Source organism: Harpia harpyja, chromosome Z (genome assembly GCF_026419915.1).
Source record: "Harpia harpyja isolate bHarHar1 chromosome Z, bHarHar1 primary haplotype, whole genome shotgun sequence".
Taxonomy (NCBI): Eukaryota; Metazoa; Chordata; class Aves; order Accipitriformes; family Accipitridae; genus Harpia; species Harpia harpyja.
The window spans coordinates 19,373,803-19,394,930 of NC_068969.1; the positions used below are offsets into that span (position 1 = coordinate 19,373,803).

Here is a 21,128-nt window from a genome sequence, read left to right on the forward strand (position 1 = left end):
CTAGAGGCAGGCAGAGTACATGCTGTGTAGAGATTAAAGAAGGGAGCAAAGACATGAAAATTAAATCCTTAAAATGGAATGTTGCAATTGATTTTATATCCTCGATTGCAACGTGAAGTAACATCCTGACCCCAGTTCTGCAAGTACTCAGGGCTTCAAACAGCTCTGGGAGCTGATGGGGGCGGAGATGCTCGTGTTCGGCAGGAGAGAACACAGCACTGGGGACACCTCCCTGTTCAGGATTTCTGCACTGGGCTCTGAACTTTAGTTGCTCAACCTGGCAGGTATTTGGTCATTGGTACCAGGACAATCAGGATTGTCCTACAGGTCTTAATCCACCATGGCTGTAAATGCTGAAACAACGCATTTGGTCTCTCTGGTGCCTTTGCGTTTTGGGCTCATTGAGGTTTGCGCGGCTGGAGTGGGGCAGCTGTGTGGGAGCACACCTGGATTGCATGGAAGAGGCTCAGGCTGGGGACAGTGTGCTGCCTTTTGCCTCCTAGAGAAGACCAGTTTAAGCTGGAGACCAAGCAGGCTTCCTCCACTGCCACATGGGCATGCTGGAAGGCAGGAGGACGAGGCAGGCACAGGTGGGAGATGGGCCAGGGATGGCACAGCCGAGCTCAGCTCGTGGAGGAGGTGGAGAACGACAGTGTTTCTGTCCCCCATCGTCTGCAGGGAGGCTGGTCTAGAGTAGAGCTGGCTAACAGTTGTTGAAAAGCGTGGTGAGATTCAGGAGAGCTGGAACAAGCTCTGGCAAGGATTGCCTTTGTTGTCTATGGTGTCTGCAGCCTCAGGTCTCGTTCTTGTTCCTCTAGAGAAATTAGAGGGCAGAGAAGGTCACCTGCCATGTGCTCTTTGGAGGTGTTTGCTGCAGCTTTCTTGCTGTGGTGACTGTGGCTGAATTTTGCTTCCAAGTTGAGGGCAATAGGGCAGGACTTCTGCTTATCTGCTGCTTCTCAAATTTTTGCAGCAGTGCGAGCTCCTGGGAGCAGAGGATTTGCCTTGCTGCACTGGCTCTTTCAAAGCACAAAAATGTAAAATGATATATAAATAACACTACCTGGCAGGGAATTCCTTTTCTGCTGCATGAAGCTACGATTCAGAAAGTCCAAAATGCCAGAAGGTATATGATGTACTCTCACTTCTGGTGTAAAACTAGTCCACCCAGGAGTTACATCCTAGCCTTGGGTAGAGGCTACCATCCAAGTGCTGCAGGATGTGTCCAGTCCTGCATCCACATCTGGTGTCGATGCCCTTTACAAGGAAAGCTGCCAGATGTTGCAGCAGCTGCCACAAGGATGCTACACATCTGTGCCAGCGTGCCTCAGACAGCGGGGTCTTTGCAGCACCCACGTGGCTCTGCCTCTTCCACCTACGACCGTGGCACATCAGGGCCGTGAGCGAGCGGAGGGCAGTGCAAAGGCAGCACACCAGTCCGTAGCGGCACCTTGACCAGGCTTTCTGAAGCCTCTCGCTGCTCCTTTGCATTATCGCACAGCATTGGCAGAGTTGGCCAGTTTCCCCGTCTCTTGTCCCAGATCAAAGCCAGCTGCAAAACATCTGGGATTTTGAGCTGTCAAAGGGTGCTAAATACCAGACAGGAGCCACCCAGCTCAGGTACACGGTGGGGTTCATTTTTCATACCTGAGAGCATGATGGAAAAAATCCACCTTTCCCACCGGTGAGGGACAGACACTGCCAAGCTAGGTCCCCGCCAAAGCATGTAGCTCGCATCCACCGTGGCACAAGCCTCTGTGCCCAATGACCTCAGTAATTTTTACATAATATTTTGAAATGTGGACTGAGGGGAAGCCTTTCCTTGGGTTCAGGCTCTGATACAGGTGCTTTCAGTGGGACTTAGCTACCTCTTCAACATGTGCTGGGCCAGCATTTAAAAACCTTTCCCAACAAGTTCCTTAAGTCTAAACTCTGTCGTGCTGTGCCTGGATAATGTGCCTTGCCATACATCAGCTGTGAGCAAGAGGCCTGATCCTGCACAAAGCGCTTCCTTTAATTCCCGGTGGACTTTTGGTTGAACAATGGATGCAGGATTGAGTTTGGAGGGAATGCAAACTACCAGGAAATTATTCCCATCCATGATTTTGATCCTTCCACTTTAAAATCGAAAATGCAACACAAAAAATAACACCTTGTTTGCAGCAGATTCTGCTGATTGCAGGGCATTGTGTAAGCATGTCGGGGTTTTCTTTTTTCTTTTTTCCCTCCTTTTACCAGACAGAATAGGTGAAGAGGTTGAGCTGCAGATCTCATTTCTCCTGTTTTGCTGCTTGTGAAGTCTGCCAACAGAATCCACCTTGACAAAGTCAAGGACTCTGCGTTTAATGTTGAACTGAGTGAATAAATTATGCATGAAATTGTGTCGGAGTCTCTAGTGTGCAGAATTGCTCCTTTTGATATGAAAGGTTAATTCAGAAAGGAGTCCAAAATAGCTGGAAATTGTGGGGATAAGTGGATAGTATTCACTGTTGTGAGCTGTTATTACTAGAAATTGCATTCCCTCTCTAGCTTCCCTAGAGATTTAGCTTTGCCGGTGAATATAAACTGTACTCAATAGAATAGCATTTAGGAGTAACAAGAGTGTATGTCCACATACAGTAAAATATTCTAATGGTGTTTTAAAAGGAAGCTGTACTTTTTCATGTATTCTGTGTACCCTAAGGATGGATTGCTATTACATTTAGGTCAAGAACAAGGCATAGGGAAGGTAATAAGTTTTGAGTACATCTTTATTACAAATATGCTGACTGTATGATCCATATCAAAGGAACTGGACAGTCATTTTTTTTCCAACTGAGTTTGTATGTGCCTTATGAGAGAGTGTTGTCTCTGATCAGGACTCCAGTCAGGTTTTCTCTGAGCTTTGGCAGAAGACTCATTCATGTTTTCATTCGGGATGTCCTCTCCCTGATCTTTTGCCGTATCCATCAACAGTGCTGCTGTGCCCTTTCTCATGCTCGCTTTCAATGCATGTCCTCTATGGAATGCAGTGCTACAAGTTTTTTTTTCTTTTTTAATCCAAAAGGAAGTTAATGACTCACTGTAAGCAAAAGCATTAATTTTAGCCAAGTTTGCTCTGAATTAAGACACTTCTTGTTGCCATCTGTTACTGTCTATGATGCCTCTGTAGCAAGGAGCAGGGATTGCACTGTAAACATTCAGGAAATTAGTTTCAGCAGGATATTTTTCAGGCAGATTATTTCCTTCTGGATCTCGGCTTTCCTCACAGTTGGAGAGGTTTGGGCTCTGCCTCTCTCCTAGCAAAGGACAAAGGCATCTCCAACGTGCTGTGAGGTCCTAGGCAGGGCCTGGCCCAAGTCTGCTCTGGGAGGACAAGGGTGGTCAATCCCTCCTCTTAACCCCCCTCATCCATTTTGAGAGGGACAGCCCCGAGTTCTCCTCTCCATCACTGCACTGATATTTCCAGTGTTCAGCTCCACAGTAGAGCGACATTTTTTCTTTCTGGCGGTCTTGGTTCAGCAGCAGGTGCTGGCAGGGAGGAAACCTTCTCCAGTGTGGTACCCAGGCCACGGTGACCACACGTCTGGGTGACCCACTCTCTGCTAGCCAAGGAACTCAAGGAAATGGAGCACTTTCCCATTCCCTTGGCTGTTATCCTCTTGTGTAGAGGCTGCTCTGGAGGCAAAGCTGGTTCATGGAATTTCATGGATTCCCCTTATACGCCTGGAGCTGTTTCCAGCTAAATATGGAAAACCCAACAGCAACCTTGAAGCTGTGGAAACAAGAAGCTCAAATGATGGCAGGGTCCTGCTACGAACTCCGAGGCAGTGATGCAGGCATTTCCATATAGGTGCCTGGTACTAAGTATCTAGAAGAAATGAAAGGTGCCCAAGTGACCTTCGTGGCTGGCCGTTCAGGACTTGATGAACTGGCAGAAGAGAAATGCCTTCCAAACGGTGGCCTTGCACACCCAGGCAGTGCAAGGACAAGACAGGCGTGTGATGGATACACATACAACACAGGCACCCTCCTGGGACGAAAGCTGTGAAGTTAAAAGGTGGTTTATCTGTATCAGAAGATAGATAAGAAGGCTACAAGCTGTCAGCAGGTAGACAGTACAGAAAGAGGGCTGAAATGAGAAGTCCAGCTAATATCCAAAGAGCTACACAACTCCATATGGACCTAATGAAGTCAATGCATAAAAGTGAGATTCTTTTTCATTAGGGAGCTATACCACGGAGCAGTAGTAACATATGTTCAGAGATGGCCACATCTGCTTCTGAATGTCTGCCCCCCACCTCCTCTGCCCGGGAAGGTTACAAGTCAGAAAGTAGTGATAAGTCATGATAATTACTTGAATTTGGCTTTGGCTCTTCTCTCTGGGGAATGAGACCTCTAATATCTCTTCCTGATGGACTCCTGCTCCCAGCTTTCATCTTCTGACCCTTCCTAAAGTATCTACATTGGACAGATTGGCCGAGTTGCAAAGATGCCCTTCCACAGTAGCAAAAATATTCCTGCTGCTTTCCCCCAATACAGCTCAAGAGGGAACCAGGGCAAAAGTTTCTTACTGGTCATGAAATGAAAAGATGAATCCCAGGAAACCAGACGTCCCAGTTTCTGCTACGTTTATTATAAACCAGCAGATATTTGGCCTCAAGGTCTTCTTTCATTATAGTGTAGTATCAAAAGGTGTCCAAAATGTGGACTCATGAATGCTTTTGGCAGAGCTCCTGTGCTATCAAGCATCTGCAATTAAGTGTGACTATCCAGGCTCTCAGGCAGGCTTAATTTCTTAACCACTAACAAGCTCACAATGACACCAGTTTGCACAATAGAGTAATTCAGAGCTTCGGTGATCCACTTCCCGCTATTTCCTTGTCTGAATGACGCACTCCCTGCTTCAGAAAGGCTCCTGAAATCTCTGTTTGGGAGCCATCAACCTCATTCCCGAAAACAAATTAGTTTTTCACATTCTGTTGCCATTTGTTGTTGATGCTTTCTCTTGTACATCTCAGGGGATCACTCATCACTCATTGTGCACAATGTCTCCAAACACAAAAGGGAAATCTGGACGCAAGAAGTACTGTTAAAAGTTGTGGTAGAAACAGTGAGTTCTGGAAAACATAATTGTTTCTCTTTTTGCTCGAAATGCCAAGACTTGAAAGCATTTCTGCTTGTCGAGATAGGTGGATGAGCCGTTGTTTCATTGCAACGCACACAGATGCAGTTAAATAGTCCCAGATGGAATCTGAAATATTCCATAGCAGCGTCTTGGGCAGCGAGTGCATTAACTGCCACAGGAGAAGGCTGTAAAGGCTCCCATCTGGTCATCCATCAACACTTTTATACATTATCATCAGCAGCCTGCTTGGAGAGAAGGTGTGCCACATTTCTGAAAATCCAATTAGATGATAGCAGCCAGTTCTCTTTTATCCTCTCTGTTGCTGAGCCATCCAAAGCATTTTTTTAGATTAAAGAAACATCATTTTCCTTCATAGGAGCTGTGCTGCTTTATCTCTATCATGACCTGTTCTTTTATGTGCTTTATAATTCTATTATTAATTGGGATTTCAACCATTTTCCTGCTACTAAAGTGGGACTCACTAGTTTGCAATTCCCAGGATCAGCCTTATACCTCTTTTTCCCAGACTGATATAATTGCCACTCTTCAATTTGTTAATAGTTACTCTTTTGAGAAGAGATAACATATTGCAGCACCTCAGCTGCAGGGTTTGATGCCAGTCCTGTCCCTCACCCTGATGGATTAATTCGCTTTGACTCTAGGTATGCAGATGTTTCTGCTGTGACTCTCAACACCGCAAGTTGGGATGAGCCATGCTCTTTTATAGCCTGATTTTCTTTGAGAGTTTCAGAGTTTTGGGCACCAGCGTTGCTGAAGAATTGTTTGCAAAGCATGGAAAACTCCCAAGATCTCCCCGAGTAATTCTAGCAACGTTACCTTAAAAGAACAGGGTTCCCTCTGGTTTGGGTTTTATATAAAGAACATTTTAATGGCAAGACTTTAAGTTTTCAGGTAAATAATTAGTGTTTTCTCCAACATAATTTTTTTCCAGGCATTACATGCTGAGGACGAGCACTTTGATATAGTCTTTATTGATGCTGATCAAAGGAACGCTGTTAACTACTACAGCTTTGTCATGGATAACCACTTGCTGAGAATGGATGCAGTGATCTGTGTAGAGAATACACTCATGAAAGGACAAGTCTACCTGGAGAACATATCTGATGAAAATGTACTAGCTGTCAGCAAATTAAATACAGTGATTAATTCAGATCCTCGTGTTGAGCAGGTTAGTGCAATGCAATTGGTTAAGGTGCCTGTCGTACTGTAGCTATGGATTTTGCAAAGTACTCTTTAAAATGTTTCTTTTGTTGGTGCTATTATCCAGAGGACCTAAAATGAACTCAAATTTTATTATAATTCACCTCACTTGAGCTCTATGTATGAGTTTCTATATTCAGAAATGGTCCCTACTCTCTGTCTACATCATATAGAGTGTTAAAGGCAAGATAAAAGTGGAGCACTTAAGAGTGACTAATCAGCTCTACAGCACAACCAAGGAACCGCCGCTCTGCTTTAAAGGCTCTGCAGGCTGTAGGGCAACACCAGCGCAACAGGAGTCAATAAAGTCCTACTTCAGCAGGACAAAAAAAAAAAAAAAAAAAGTAATAGGGTGCATAAACAATATGCTGTGGTTCTAGAGGCAAAATTAGACACTTCTCCTCCAGGGCTTTAACAGCAGGCGTGAATGATGCTACCCCAGGGGAGTAGCCACCGGCCTGCAAAGCTTGCTGTCGTGCCATGGCTGTGCCGGGCTGGCCGAGGGGCTGCCGTGCCTGGGGGGAGCCCCTGAGGATGGCCGGATCCCTGCCTGCCCTTCGGCACTGTAAGGCTGGTCCCATGGTGGGAGAGGTGAGGTCTGCCACCGCCGTCCCAGGCGCCTTCTCCCACCCACCCCGCTCCCCGCCACAGCGCACCACGGCACTGGGGGGTGAGGTTCGTGCCCGGAGGGTTTTGGTGTGCGCCTCGTAGCCTTAAGGTCCTTGTCTATCTGCAGGTCAGGTGGCCTCTGGAGGTGCCTCCTGGGATTCTGTGCTATTCTATCATCAACGCAACTACCAGCTAATGTACCAGGAGCAACAGCTTTTCTTTCTAGAAGAGGGAAAGATTAATGACAATTTTCCATGCCCTGAATCTTACTGTTAGCCATTCAATGCATGCAGATAGATAGCATGTGGTTTCCTATCTAATATTCTAATAGTCTGATATAGGTGTTGAATCTCCAACACCGACTGCAGCTTTCACTAAAGTGTGATAATGCTATCAGAGAAGGTAGGTGGCAAAACCCACTGACGTTCGTCTATGGGTGCAGATGTTCTGGCAAACGCTGAAGAACACTGAAGTGTTGCTATTGTGGTGTGCTGAGCTCCAAGAATAAGACTGGAATATCCTCATGACAGCATTAGCCAGGCAGTGGAAACCCAGAAACCTCAGCAGCTGGCACCGATTTAGAAAACGGAGTGACAAAATTGCATTTTTTTCCTGGCATTTTTGGAAGCCATGAGTTTGGAAGAGAATGTGAGCAAATACAAATGCCTGACATATTTGTGTTGGAAGGAATGTCAGCTAAAGAATAGGAGTAAGAGAAGAGCTACTTTGACCTAAGGAAGGAATGACTATCCTTCATGTCAGTGGACTTTGGGTGATAGAAAACCAGGTACCGAGCAGTTGAGAACTGTGTGTGTATGCATTATATTTGCAGATAATTTTACCTGTGCAGAATGGACTGAGCATCATTCAAAGGAGCCATGCACTTCCAGATGCAGTGATTGAATCCAAGGTATGTATTTCCTCTCTGTGAGCACTTCTGGGAAAATTTTGACTCTGCTGAGGACAATGACAAAATAATTTCCAGGGGTTTGGTGGGGAGAGCCCCAGCTCACATTCTGTCATGCCATGGTGCTGTGCAGCATGGACTTACCAGCATAGGGCTTGGCACATATTAGCCTCACTAGTCCAGGGTCACACTAAAGCTATTAAATGCTGATTCCTTGCAAAATCTTTTGGATCAGTCATGCTGGTGCCATGATAAATCCCTGGAGTGGCTGTCGTGCTGCTCACCGGGTGTCTGTGCCCGGTGCTCTCCGGTCCTCGCCATGCAGGGGAGTGTGGGCAGCTGGAGCCGGGGCCCAGCCATAATAAACCAGTGCAGTGTTTCTGAAGTAGCTCTTTTTTGCTCAAAGGCAGCACATGATGCCCTCCTATGGTCTCTGAGCTGAATATTTTCACGGCCTTAGATTTTGCTTGTCCTGTGGAAAAGATGGTGTTTTTGTCTTTCTCCATTTTATGTTGTGGGCATCATCCAGCTGTAATGAAATTCCCATCTGGAATCATAATGGCTTAACTCAGTAAATCCAGTCCCAAACGTCCTGATTGTTTTGCAGTTTCTGAGTGCTCCCAAAGCTACACCCACTGGTAATTCCTGGCATTTCAAACTCAATATTTTAAACATCTTGTATTTTCCATTTTGATTCCAGTCAGGGGGAAATGATGTATGGCAGCTGATCAGATGACAGCTTGGTTTAAGTTATTGGCTGATACCTTTATTTGCGCACCAGCCTTGTGAAGATATTTTGATTGCACTCCACTTGAGCCAAATGCTGCCTTTGGAAACTTGTTCTTAGCCTCCGTGCCTTCCTGGAGCCAGCTGAGCCTGACGGCAGGATTGGGCCCTGAGGGTGAAATAACTGGAAGACTTAATCAGTCATCTTCTAAGACATGGTACCTGACCCATCTCCCATGGGAAGCCGGGTCAGGAAATGCCATACCCTACTCTCATGTAAGTGGAGTGGTCGGTGCATCTCCCCGAACCACAGCCCTTCTGCTCCATTGTCTTGCACCTTAGTGCTTCTATTGAGACTAATATCTGTAGGGATACGGGTGCTTTTTGGCTTGATTTAGTCATACCTTTTGTATTAAATAATGAGCCAGGAAGACATGGATACCTGTTCGTGCTCCCACCTCATTCTCACAGGCAGAGTCCTTCAGAGCTATCACTTCCTGAGCTTTGCACCTTATTGTGCAACGTATATTTGTTTTTGTTTTAGAAAGAAGTGGTGAGGGATGATGTCTTCTGGGGTTATAACAGGCGCCACATCCTCGACCGTCTGCGTTTGGATGGCAAGGTGGCCTACGTCACAGGCGGAGGGCAGGGAATTGGAAGAGCCTTTGCTCATGCGCTGGGGGAAGCCGGTGCTAAAGTAGCCGTTGTGGATCTGGTCCTTGCGAAGGCAGAAGCGGTGGTGTGTGAGCTCAGCCTCAAAGGTAAGCATGGGACTGACCCGCAGGTCCTGCTGTACGCAAGCTGGCGCTGAGTGCTGTAACGGGCTTCTTTTCCTTGTTCAAACCTGACCCTTTCTCTGCAGTGCAATTATCTTCCATCCAGCCCTGATGGGGAATAGGTTAGAGCAGAGGATTTTCAAACAGCAAATACATGCCCTGGTCACAAAGCTTCTCCTGCCCAGGCTGGTTGTCAGCATTGTCTCAGCAAACAGTCATCGATATCACATCATCTGCGAGAGTTATTTATCAATATAAACTCAACCAGAGAGGCAAAGCGATCCAAACAAAATTCCTTGCCAAGAGTGCCCGAAGGAAACACAGCAGTGAGCCATGACTGACAGGGACAGAGAAGGGCCACCTCTCGCAAATGAGATCTGTATAACCTGCATTGAACAAAAGGAGATGGTGTTCCTCAGAGTAAATCATGCAGCAGCCGAGGCACCTCAGGCTTCACTAAAGACGCATGACAGACATGGTCTGCGAACTCATTAGCATGTACCCCCTCCCTGGCACCTCTTCCATACCTAATGTCTGGACTGTGAAGACAAAACCCCAAGCCAAGGTAGAGGTATTGTCAGCCTAAATCTCTCATTGTGCCCTCAAATTGATGCAAAGTCATTTTTTAAAGCCTCAGCTATAGTTCTTTCAAACATGCATGCAAGGTCAGATATAGGAACGAAATACTAATAGACATAGTAACTAAAATCCCAAATAAGAGGTAAAATCTTCTACAAGCCACTTCTATTTTAGCAGTAAAAACAGAAAATGTAACATAAAATTGAATTTCCCCCTAGAGTCATGCTAAACTGCAATTGTAAAGGGGAAAAAGAAAACTAGAAATATAATTTTAATGAGAAAAGAAAGGAAGTGTTACTCATTTTGTAATTCCTTTTGTGAGATTACAGCTGAGCCTTCTTCTGAGTTCAGTACTTCATTGCCTCTGAAGACAGAGTTTTACCCAGGAAATTTTCGCATTCCCGTTCGGATAAAGTCACCAGTATTTATTTCCACTCTGACTTCAGAAAGGGTCAGGCCATTGGAAACCATATTCTCCAGCAAAACCAGCCCCTGCAGATGTATTTCTATCACCCAGTCTCAATTAACTTCCTGAGGAAGGGGAGAGGAATGGTTCGGTTCTGGTTTTGATAGCATCCTGAGCCTCCTCAGAGAACATCCTAAACAAAAAGTCTCAGCCTGTACGATCCCAGCTCTAGTAAGCAGGAGACACTTTACACGGAGTGTCAGTGTAATGGTTAAAGCTTTGATTGCTGGTCTGATCCCAAATAATGACCTAGAATAGAAAGTGTCCAGCTCCTATTACAAATTCTTGAGTCATCCAGTCCCTCCTTCCCTGAAGCTTTCCATTTTCTTATGCACTAAAGCCATATGGTCTTGGCACAAAGTAGCTGTGCCCTACAAGTTAACTCGCCTTTTGGACATTTTTTCACAGTGACATCCTGCATATCAAGTAGAGCTATTCAGATAGAAATGGGCTACCTGATAGAGCCGTGAGACTTTGGATGCCAACAGCCTATTTGAAAACTAACTTAACTTATCTCCAGGGCATTTTCAGTAGGAGTTTGATCATCCATCCTTCAATGGCTGCCCTACATCTGTGCTCCTTCACTGGTGGGCTGCAAGCCCGGAGGACGTGGGGGGGTGTTACAAAATGCAGTCGGAGAGGTCACGAAGCATAGCAAATATTATCGCTGTCTAAAGTAAAGAAAATCTCGCTTCTCAGTCTTTACACATCTTTATCCTTTGAGGTCAAATATTCTCTATCAACTTGACCAATGCTGCTGGTCAGGGCACATCTATTCCATCTCATGACAGTTTTTGAGGTTTCAAATTTATTGTCATTCCTTGTTGGAACAAAACCCAAACTTTGTAATGCTTTTGTGAAAGGGAATTATATCCAAATGCCCAATTTTGGAAAGGATGTGAAAAGGTCAGGTTTTCAATCTCTTTCTCTCCAGAGGTAACGAGAGAGTCTAGCCTGGACCTCAGAAGCTTTCCCTTGAAAACTTTTGTTGAAATCAATATGTTTCCATGAAACATTTTGGCTTCAAAGAAGTAACGTACTCTGTTGGAAATAAATTTTGACAAAAAGGTTCAGCTAGCTTTACTCTCGAAATATTCACATGAGTAAATTGAAGCAATCGTAGTATTAATACATATTTTTCCTGCTATAATAAGCACAAAGGAGCTGTGATTTTTTTTTTTTTCCCCCCCTTCTTTGGTTGTGGATCTCTTACTCAAAGTTGGAAACGCAGTGCCCCAAGTCATTCCCATACTGATACTTTTTCAAAACATTTTGCTTAGCTTTCTTAAACCGGCTTTGCTTCTTATACCAAGGAGCCCTTTACTGTCTTTTGGGATGGTGCCATCATTTCATGATGAGTTTTAAACATCAGAACCTCTCTGATCTCGGTTTTAGCTTTGTTAGACAGCTCGGGTGTATGTCCCTTGGCTACAGGGGTCTTTGTTTTTAGATCCTGCGTGAATACCTTTTTCAACAGTTGCTAATGGATCCTGACAGAAGAACCAAAAATGATGAAACATAACCAAAAAATCCTAAGGGTTACCTTCCACTACATACCCCTCTGCCTTCAGGGGGAATCACTGCCTGTACCTTAAGGGAAGAATTAGTCTGATGGGATTTTTAGAATGTGCATTTTCACTGTAAACTATGCAAATGCCTTCCCCACAATGTCACTTCTGATCTTCTTGTCTATATGCAACATATAACTTCCATTTATACTGAGAGACCAGAGATGAAGCTCGTGACAGGGGGGGCCATCTTCACGTCCCCTGCAGAAGGGCACCTCGGGCAGATTCGGCACATGGATGTCTCTCCAGCACGGAGCCACTGGGCTCCTCTCCTGCCCCTCTCATCACACAACTGCCTCCATGAACATCACAGAACTGAACTGAGGACCGTAGAGATGCGCTGGCACCATCATGCATGTAGCAGCACGGTCATGGGTTGGGTTTCTTACCTCTGGTTGGGACTACAGATTTTAAGCTATTTTTCATAGTTTATTTTATTTATTATTTTTAACAGATGGTTTGGGGGGACAGTGGAGAGACAGAGAGTGGATTTTCTTCCTCTCAGAGTGCGGGGATATCAGCTGAATTGATTAAGGTCAAGTGTGGGACTCTGGTTTGAAGTGAGCGTGCCTTCACTGCTTCTTCACTAGATACTCACGCGTGGCAACTTTTGTGCTGTTTTTGTGAACTATTGTATAAGATGAAGCCATAAATGGGGTGAGAGTTGGAGGGCAGGTGAAGAGCCTCATTCTGTTACCATTGGTAACACGCACCCATTTTGCCTGTAAATTGAATAAGAAAGATTGCAGCAGCTCCCTGTACGTTACGTGTCTTGATAACAATTAAGAGGAGCAACTGGGGGGCTGTCTGGCTATTCTTATTCTTTCAGCGTATTTAGCATAAAACCTGTGATAAAATAAGAGGTCTAGTTTTGTAGGAGAACGTGCATTCATTTTTGGAGGTGACTGCATTATGGGTCTGCCCTTTTCTCTGCCATGGAGAGCAAGGGGACTGTGGCAGAGCTGAAGCCCAGAGGGGACGTGAGGTCCCATGGTCCGGCATGGGGAGCACCCCAGACCAGCATCGCCTCGGGGCGTGCGCTCTGGCAGGCTCCTGGAGGCTTTGGACGTCAAGGGAAGCTTTTCCATCCAAAAGCCTCTTTCCTGTCATTTTCTTCAAACATCACTGGGCAATTGTTGCTTTGCCTTGCTTTCATGGAAGCCTCCATCTCAAAGCTTCATTTTGGGAGAGTCTTCTGCTATTCTTCTAGGATAGGCTTAAGGCTTCTTTTAAGTTTTTTATTAGAATGATCTAAAAGAGGGACCAATAGGGAATACATTTTCCATTTAAATAGAAGTAAAAAATCTTGCTTTAACAGCTGTAACTTCCTACCTGGGCACTGTTTGCTTGCAGACTGCTGATCTATGGTCCAACCCCAGCGGCTGCCTCCCTCCTTGTGAGTTAAGACCCATTTCACCACAGCCCTTACCGGTGTAGCCTTGTTTGACTTTCAGGATGGGTGTAATCCCATTGGCATCAGGCGCCTCAGTAGGCTGCTTATTTTGTTTAATAATAAGGGTATTTAAAGCTGATTTTCATAGTAAATTAAATGAAGATATTTACGGATCAGCACTGGTGCAAAAGTCAATGCCTGGATTTTTCTAGGAAAAAAAGCCCAACTATTGCATGTTTCAAATCCAGTAAATCTCTTAACTTCTGAATGTTTGTGTTATCTTGGTAGTGTGATTTGCGATAAATAAGGCCAGGCACCGTGACTACCATACCTGTGACCCTGCAGGTATTCCCAGTTAGCTCCCACCTAAAACTGGTTTGGTTCTGTCTGAGGCTCCAAGCTGTCCGGATGCTGTAGTTCATCCAGAGAGCACTTTTTGGACAAATTGGTTTCATTTCTGCAGCATCTTGGGGGGCAACTGGCATAAACACCATCTACATCTGAGCAAATGAAAGAGTCCTTGGCTTTACCTTGCTCCTGAGCACCCACCCACGAGTGCTGCTGGTCTGTGGAACTGCTCACGGGCGGGGAAGCTGCAGTTGAGGGTTTGGACAGAAGATGGTGCAGTGTTCAAAGCTTCGTCCTGCTGGAGTGGCAGCCTCCACTCTTACCTCGGGTTTGTGTTTGCCTCCAACAAGCAAACCTCGCACGAGTTAGTTAGCAACTTTAATAGCAGCATCGCTGTAACAAGCACCTATTTTGCTACAATTTGTGGAGCGATGACTTAAGGTAGCACATATATATGTAAAATACAATATATATATATGAATTAATAAATAATCATAACATAGATTTTTTTTTCTTCCTCTATGAATTCCCGTACCGACTTCATCACTCTTATTTTAATGCAGGGATTAAAAGCATTGCCCTCGCAGCAGATGTAAGCAAACCCGAGGATGTGCAAAGGATTGTGGATACAATCGTAGCTCGCTGGGGCACAGTTCACATTGCATGCAACAACGCAGGAATCAATATGAACTCTGCAAGCGAAGATACTTCCCTAGAAGAATGGGACAAAACTTTTAATGTTAATTTACGAGGATTATTTTTGTGCTGCCAAGTAAGTGTGAAATGCTGTACTGGTTTGTTTTGCAAATGGGTAACAATTTTCTAAGCATTTACTTTACCAAGATTTAATAACAATTTATTACTAATTATCATGATAAAATTGATCCTAGTTTTGGTGGAGTTAGGGAGAGATTTGCTTTATATCAGTTACAGATTTTGGTCAATATTTTCAAAAGCAGCTGGTACTTACTGGCTGCCCAAGCCCAGTCATTTAAGAATGACCAGATTTTTTGGACAGTAGTTATTTGACACATTCTGAAAACCAGAAAGCTGTGGGGGGCCATTCCCAACATTAGTGATTATTTCGAAAAAATATTGCCAAAAGTGAAGAGGGTCTGAAATGGCAATGGGATTTTTCCTACATCAGCCATTTTTATACCAAGTTTTTATATCAAGTACTTAAAAAAAATGTGTTAGCACATAAACTCTTCTGAAAAGTGAAGACTAATTTATTATCATGTCATTATTAGCACAATCACAAAAAGGGTCACTGGTCTTTCCTTTAATTTCTGTCACAGGCTGCAGGCCGCATTATGCTGAATCAAGGATATGGGAAGATAATTAACACAGCATCTATGGCAAGTTTAATAGGTGAGTGATGAGAGCTAACAGTTGTGCTTCAGAATCCATATTTTAATTACTACCGATGCTATTTGAATCAATTAAACCTGTATTGGGAAGGAGTAAATCACTGACATTTTGTATTAGAGGAAATGTACTACAAAATTTTTATTGATACCATTTTTCAACATTTATCTGTTCTCTATGTTTTAGAGCACTTATTACTTTTTATAGAAGAGGCGGAGTCACCTCCTCTGACTCCGATGCACTGATGGCATAGGAGAGGTGCTGGTGCACTCCCCAGTAATTTCAGGCAAACGCGTTTGAGTGCGGGAAGCTGTGCCCCCATGATGTTTACAAGCCACCCGAAAGCTTTTGCACTGGTTTTCGCCCCCAGTACCCGCGGGTTTTATTTCATTATCGTTGCCAACAGGTGTCTCCACCAATGCTGCTGAATCAGCAGTATTGTCAAAAGCGCCAATAAACCATTGTAACATATGGAATGAAATCCCTACTGCTGAGCTAATCTGGAAGGCAGTTACATGCTGGTGAACTGAGGCCCATGTAACAAAAATTGATCAATTACACAAATTAAGCATAGCCCTTTAGGAATTTATTTTATTGGTCTGGACATCTGTTGCAGTATTGTCCGAATCCAAAAATCAAATGGTGCCTTGGGTTGCCAAGTTAGGCAAGAAAATCTAGTAGCTGTAAAAGTACAACTGAAAACTCCTGTATTAATATCATGTCCATCTGCTGAATGTTACATAAATATGCAGTCCTTTTATTTTCCTTGGGAATAACATTTATTTTTACTGTGCCCAGTTTGACATTCTGTGACATTCTGCTCAGTTTATTGCACAGTAACTTTAAATGTTTCTTAAAAAATGCATTTATAATGTTGTTGTTAATCTTTTTTTTCAAGTGTCTTTACCAGCTGTTTTACTTATGCTTAAACACAGGCACTAACCCTCCGCCCCAGCTTTGCAGACTTACAAAATCTCTCAAAGAAAAATAGTTTTGAAAAGAATGTAAAGCTTTAAATTTCAAATGCCCAAGACTTTTTTTTTTTTTTTGTGCTCTGCCCTGCACAGTGGGGCTCTGGTCTGGGCTTGGGCTGTCACCGTCCACACCCTTGTCGCAAAGCAAAATTTACTGGGAAGTATTCCACCCTAGGGAAAGTTATGAAGCTCTGGAAACTGGCACCAGCTGGGTGTCTGCTGGTATGGCACACTGCTCCCAGTCTGGCTCTTGCAGCCCAGAAGTGCTCTCCACTGCTTGAGGAGAGCTATTTCCCAGCTTCTCCATCAGGTCCTGGCACAGTTCTGCTGAGCCGGGATGTAATGCCGTTCCACCACGGCATCCATCCCAGCCCCAACTCGGGGCTGCACCTCCTTGGCTGGCATGCCAAGTCCACTGAGACCCACGTGGGAATCATGTTTGAGGGTGGTATCAGTCCTGGAGCAGGAACAAACACTGGAAAGCAACCCTGAGAGCAGCCTGGAAGGGTCATTGCAAGATGCATTTAAATGTCATTGAAAGTTAATGCAGGCAAGGCCAGAAGTTAAGAGTTGGAGAGATGTGTTTACCTTCTGAACCTGTTTGAATCTTGGCATTGAAAAAATCTAGTAGTTATAAAACTACGACTGAAAACCACGATGTTCATATCATGTCCATCTGCTGAATGTTAAATAAATATGTTGGTTGGTTGGTTATTTAAGTATGTTGGCCAACTGGCATAGTATGAAATGTTTCTAGAAATAGTTAGGGGATATTTTTTTTTTTGGTAGGTTGAGTCCTTCCTCAGATATAGAGGAAAATGAGGAGACACTTAGCAGGATAGGGAGGGTTTTGTTTGTGATTTTTCCAGATACACTGCTCAGAATCAGTTTTAATTAATTGAAGATAAGCTGCATACATTTTGCATATGTGCATTTTGATTCTGGTATTTCACTGGAATTATTCCAGACGTATGTTTCAGCAGCGGAGACGAGGCTGCTGCGGCTCTGCGATTTGCACAGGTGTAACTCAGATCTGTAATTTTTGCAGTGAATATCTTTAGTGGTAAGTGGTCTGGTCTTCCCTATCTGTGTGCACCTCTCATTGACATTACATGGCTGCTTCCAAGTCAGGCTAGAAGCCTTATGCACCGAACAAGGTTGCAAAAACATCGTGTCAGGTGTTTAAAATGTAATGCAGCTGATGTTGGCAGCATTTTTATCTGCTTTCCTCCCATCTTCTCCGTCTGAAACAGCAGTGAGCATCCTCGCTTCCCAGACGCCCTACAAATTCAGATTTTTTTGGTGACACTGCTGGAGGCACAGCTTTATTTACAAGCTCTAGCCCCATTTTGTACGAGTTTGAAGGGTTGCAGATTTGCTCTTCTGTCTAGAAGAGACCACCTTAGGTAAGGGCAGAGGAGGCAGTGTGGGGTGCTCAGCTGCAGAAAGCCCACCCAGCACCAGAGCTTCGTCGTGCCCATTGCCACCTTCTTAAGCTCTTCCAGTTGAGAGGGGCCAAGTGTCTCAGGAGGGGGAAATTTCATCTTCTGAATAACCTTCCTTAGATATTCTTAGGAAGACAAAAACATTTACACGGAAGGACTCTTGAAAACCCTGTCTTAGCACCCATCCCAAATCAGAAAGCTGATTCTGATAGCTTGCAGCAACTTGCTGTTCTCACCCACGTGTGCTAGAGGTGCGGAGCTGGTGCCAAAACTCTTATCCTCTTAGCAAATGCCGAATGATTTATCACAAACAGACATGTTTGGAAAGTTTAGCAAAGAACTGCTTTTGGGAGGTTACAAGGTTAACTACCGAAGTTGTATGTAACTTGGAGCTGATGCATGGCAATTAATCAAGAAATTACATTCCATATCTTTTCGAGAGCCCACACGGTGTGCTGTGTCTGGGGGGGCAACAGGCACACGCAGAGGACAAAGCGGTTCTGCTGGTCAAAATGCGAATTCTTTCATATTGAACAAAAAGCAAGTGCAGAAAAAATGCTGGCAGAGGGGGGCTGTGGTGTGAAATGCTCCTTGTAGCAAGCAAAAGGCCTCTGAATTCTGACCAAACCTTCAGCACGTGCAGAAAAAAAGAAACACTAATTGTTGCTCCCATCATGTGTGTGCTTTAAATCTACTCACAAGCATCTATGTTCAAGGCAAAGGTCTTTGTTTCCATGCTCAGTAATTTGCAGCAGGGCTTTTGGCTCTTTCAGACTTTGGATAACTCAATTTGTTATCATCTTCTTTTCGCCCTTTAAATTGACATACTCAAAACCAACAGTTTTAGTCAATAAAAGCAAGAGTGGATATGTTGGGATTCCATGGATGGCAGCGATCTAGAACTGATGCACCGGCTTAACTTAATAAATTAAGACCAATTTAATGCCATCTACCAGTGCCGCTTACGTGCTTTTATCAAAATGCTGTGGAGTTTGCCTGCTGTACCTTACACAAACGCAGCGATTCACTTTCTTCCAGGGTTCAGCGTTACCTAACCCCGCAGGCTACAATTGCTTGCCTTTGTGATTACTGATATTTAGCACTGATTTTCCCCACTCTCCCTCCACGAAAGAGTCAGCAACTCAGCACCGATACGATGCTAATTATGGATCAGCGCTTTGCACTGGATTTGTTTAATGAAGTCATAACAGCAGCCAGAAAAGTCCAAGAAGAGACACTTTGTGGGTGTAAATCCCAACGGCTGGACTGACTTGGTTGGACTCCCGTGGGTTTAAAGCACTTTGCACCCACTGGGGATTTGTCCTTAAGTAGCTTTCCTGGGAACACTGCGAGTATGTGAGCTGGTGGAGGGGCAGAGCCACCCGAGCACACAGCACTAACAAGCTTGAACATTGTAATTAGCAAGCCGATCATTTTCCCTCTCTGACTGACATGTGACATCTCTGAAACATTTTCAAAAGCTTCAGATTTTGAAAGTGGTGGGTGTTCTGAATTTTTGGGACGCACCTGCGCTCACATCCACACAAACACTGATTAGATAATATGATGTGTTTGTTCAGACTATGGGTAATTTAAAAATTAAGGAGAATAATTTGTTCCAAGAAGCTATATATAATATATTATATAAAATCTATTATGCACTTATATCACATTTTATATTATATTATATCATATTATATCATATTATGCTATACTATATTTTATTAGTACTACAGTGTACAAGTATTTTGTATATAAACGTACATATGTGTATAATATATGATTGTGCATGTCTATATATGATTATTTCTCTTTCTCAGAAGTAGTCAAATATTACATATGTATGTTTAATACATTGGTTTTGGCTTTGCCCAAATATGGAACCTTTTAAATTTCTTTATTTCTTTTTCCCCTCCATTTTTTTCCAGTAGCCCAGCTGCTGAGGCAAAAATGTTAGATGGCAAAATACAGATTTAGATTTTTGTGTTGTGGGTGGCTAAATTCTTGTTGCTCCCTGCCTAGTATCAGGGAAAATGGCAAATAGTTCATCTCAATGCAGGGAATTGTCCATGTAGTGCCTAAGCTATCTTCATTTGTGGAGAATAAATAATTTTCTATTTCTGAATCCCTTCTAGTCCCACACCCGCAGAAGCAGTTGGCGTACAACACCTCGAAAGCCGGGGTCGTAAAATTAACACAGACATTAGGAACCGAGTGGATTGACAGAGGAGTAAAAGTCAACTGCATTTCCCCGTAAGTAAAATGTAGTCTCATTTTGAAAGTACAAAGAGAATGAAATGTTCTAAAAAGCTCAAATGAACAGTATCTCAGCAAATAAAGTTTCTAATTAACAGGTGGATTGCATCCCTTTTTATGTTGTCTTTTCCTTAACAAAGGTTTAAATACTTAGAACCAAGCCTGCTCTGTTGCTGTGTATACTCAGGGATTTAAGAAGAGGTTTTAGCATTTGATAATAGGTTTTCCAATAACGTGAAGGGTAGTTTTTAGCATTTCTCTTCCAGATGAAATATTTCCTTAGTCTGTCCAAGCCTTCTTCGGTTAAAGAAAAGGCTTTTGACACTTAATAGACAATACTTCTTTCCCTTTTTTACTTGAGACAAATATATAGGCACTTTAAAAGCCACATTGTACTGCTGTAATTGAGATACTGTTCAGTTCTGACAATCACAGGAGGCCAGGTGTAATTTTGTAAATACATATATATATGTATATATATTTATTACAAGTTACGTTTTCCTTATTTTTAGAGGCTTAAAGGTGTATGTTTTATTTTATGGTATTTATTCACAAAGAAGAGTTTTCTTGCCACATACACTTTTTCTCTTCCTGTTTCTCACACAAGTACCCAACACAGTCATTTTATTAAACAATTAACAGTGCATGATATTGCTAAGCAAAAACCCAAGTGGATAGCGTTAATTGGAAGCGGTCAAATTCTGTAGACCATTGAAGTCAATCAGAGTAAGTAAGAAGGGCAGGATTTTAACCCAGGAGTTAAATTGTAATAACAAAGATATAATGTATATCAAATTAGGAAAAACAAATGACGTCTTTTAATCCACAAAGTGGAGTAAAAAAAAAATATATCACAGAGCTCAATGGCAAGTGCCTCTGTTTTTACTGTGGGTCTGCTCTCAACTTCCTTGTGCTAGCTGTCTTCCTTATGATTATTTATTACTAATTATACCAGTGACTCCAGCCGTCGCTCTATGTGATCCACAGATTCTTTAAACAGCATTTTACTTTATAATGGGATTTTCCCCATGCCAATGCTATCAGCTCTGCAATAGTGTTCTCACGACTAGTGCTAGTGAATTTACACTGGCTTTCGGGAGCCAGGGAAGATGAAGGGAATTAGGGAAGCTCAGCAGAACCTGGCAGGAACTGTATCTGAAAACTCATGGGTAATCTTTACCAACAGAGGTGGGATAGTAGTGCCATATTCACAGCAATCACAGATAAGGAAGCTCTTAGATGAGGATTTACCCATTTCGAGAGCGTTTACATAAATTTAAAAAATATCCACCGAATGATCAAAACTTAGTGTTTTGTGTAAGTTGGAAGCAGACACTCATACTTGAAGAAGTTATGTTACTGGAGGCAGTTGTCAGAGCATGGAG

At 43.5% G+C, this 21,128-nt stretch overlaps 1 protein-coding gene across 1 annotated transcript in view; it reads left to right on the top strand.

The window, feature by feature from the left end:
• Positions 1-21,128, top strand: part of LOC128136610 (uncharacterized) — a 30,493-nt gene that overhangs the window by 3,907 nt on the left and 5,458 nt on the right. Inside the window, exons 4-10 of the mRNA XM_052776534.1 lie at positions 6,060-6,296; positions 7,770-7,829; positions 8,215-8,229; positions 9,115-9,331; positions 14,264-14,472; positions 14,999-15,071; positions 19,623-19,740. Coding sequence (XP_052632494.1) covers positions 6,060-6,296; positions 7,770-7,829; positions 8,215-8,229; positions 9,115-9,331; positions 14,264-14,472; positions 14,999-15,071; positions 19,623-19,740 — 929 coding nt within the window. The remainder of the gene's footprint in view (positions 1-6,059; positions 6,297-7,769; positions 7,830-8,214; positions 8,230-9,114; positions 9,332-14,263; positions 14,473-14,998; positions 15,072-19,622; positions 19,741-21,128) is intronic.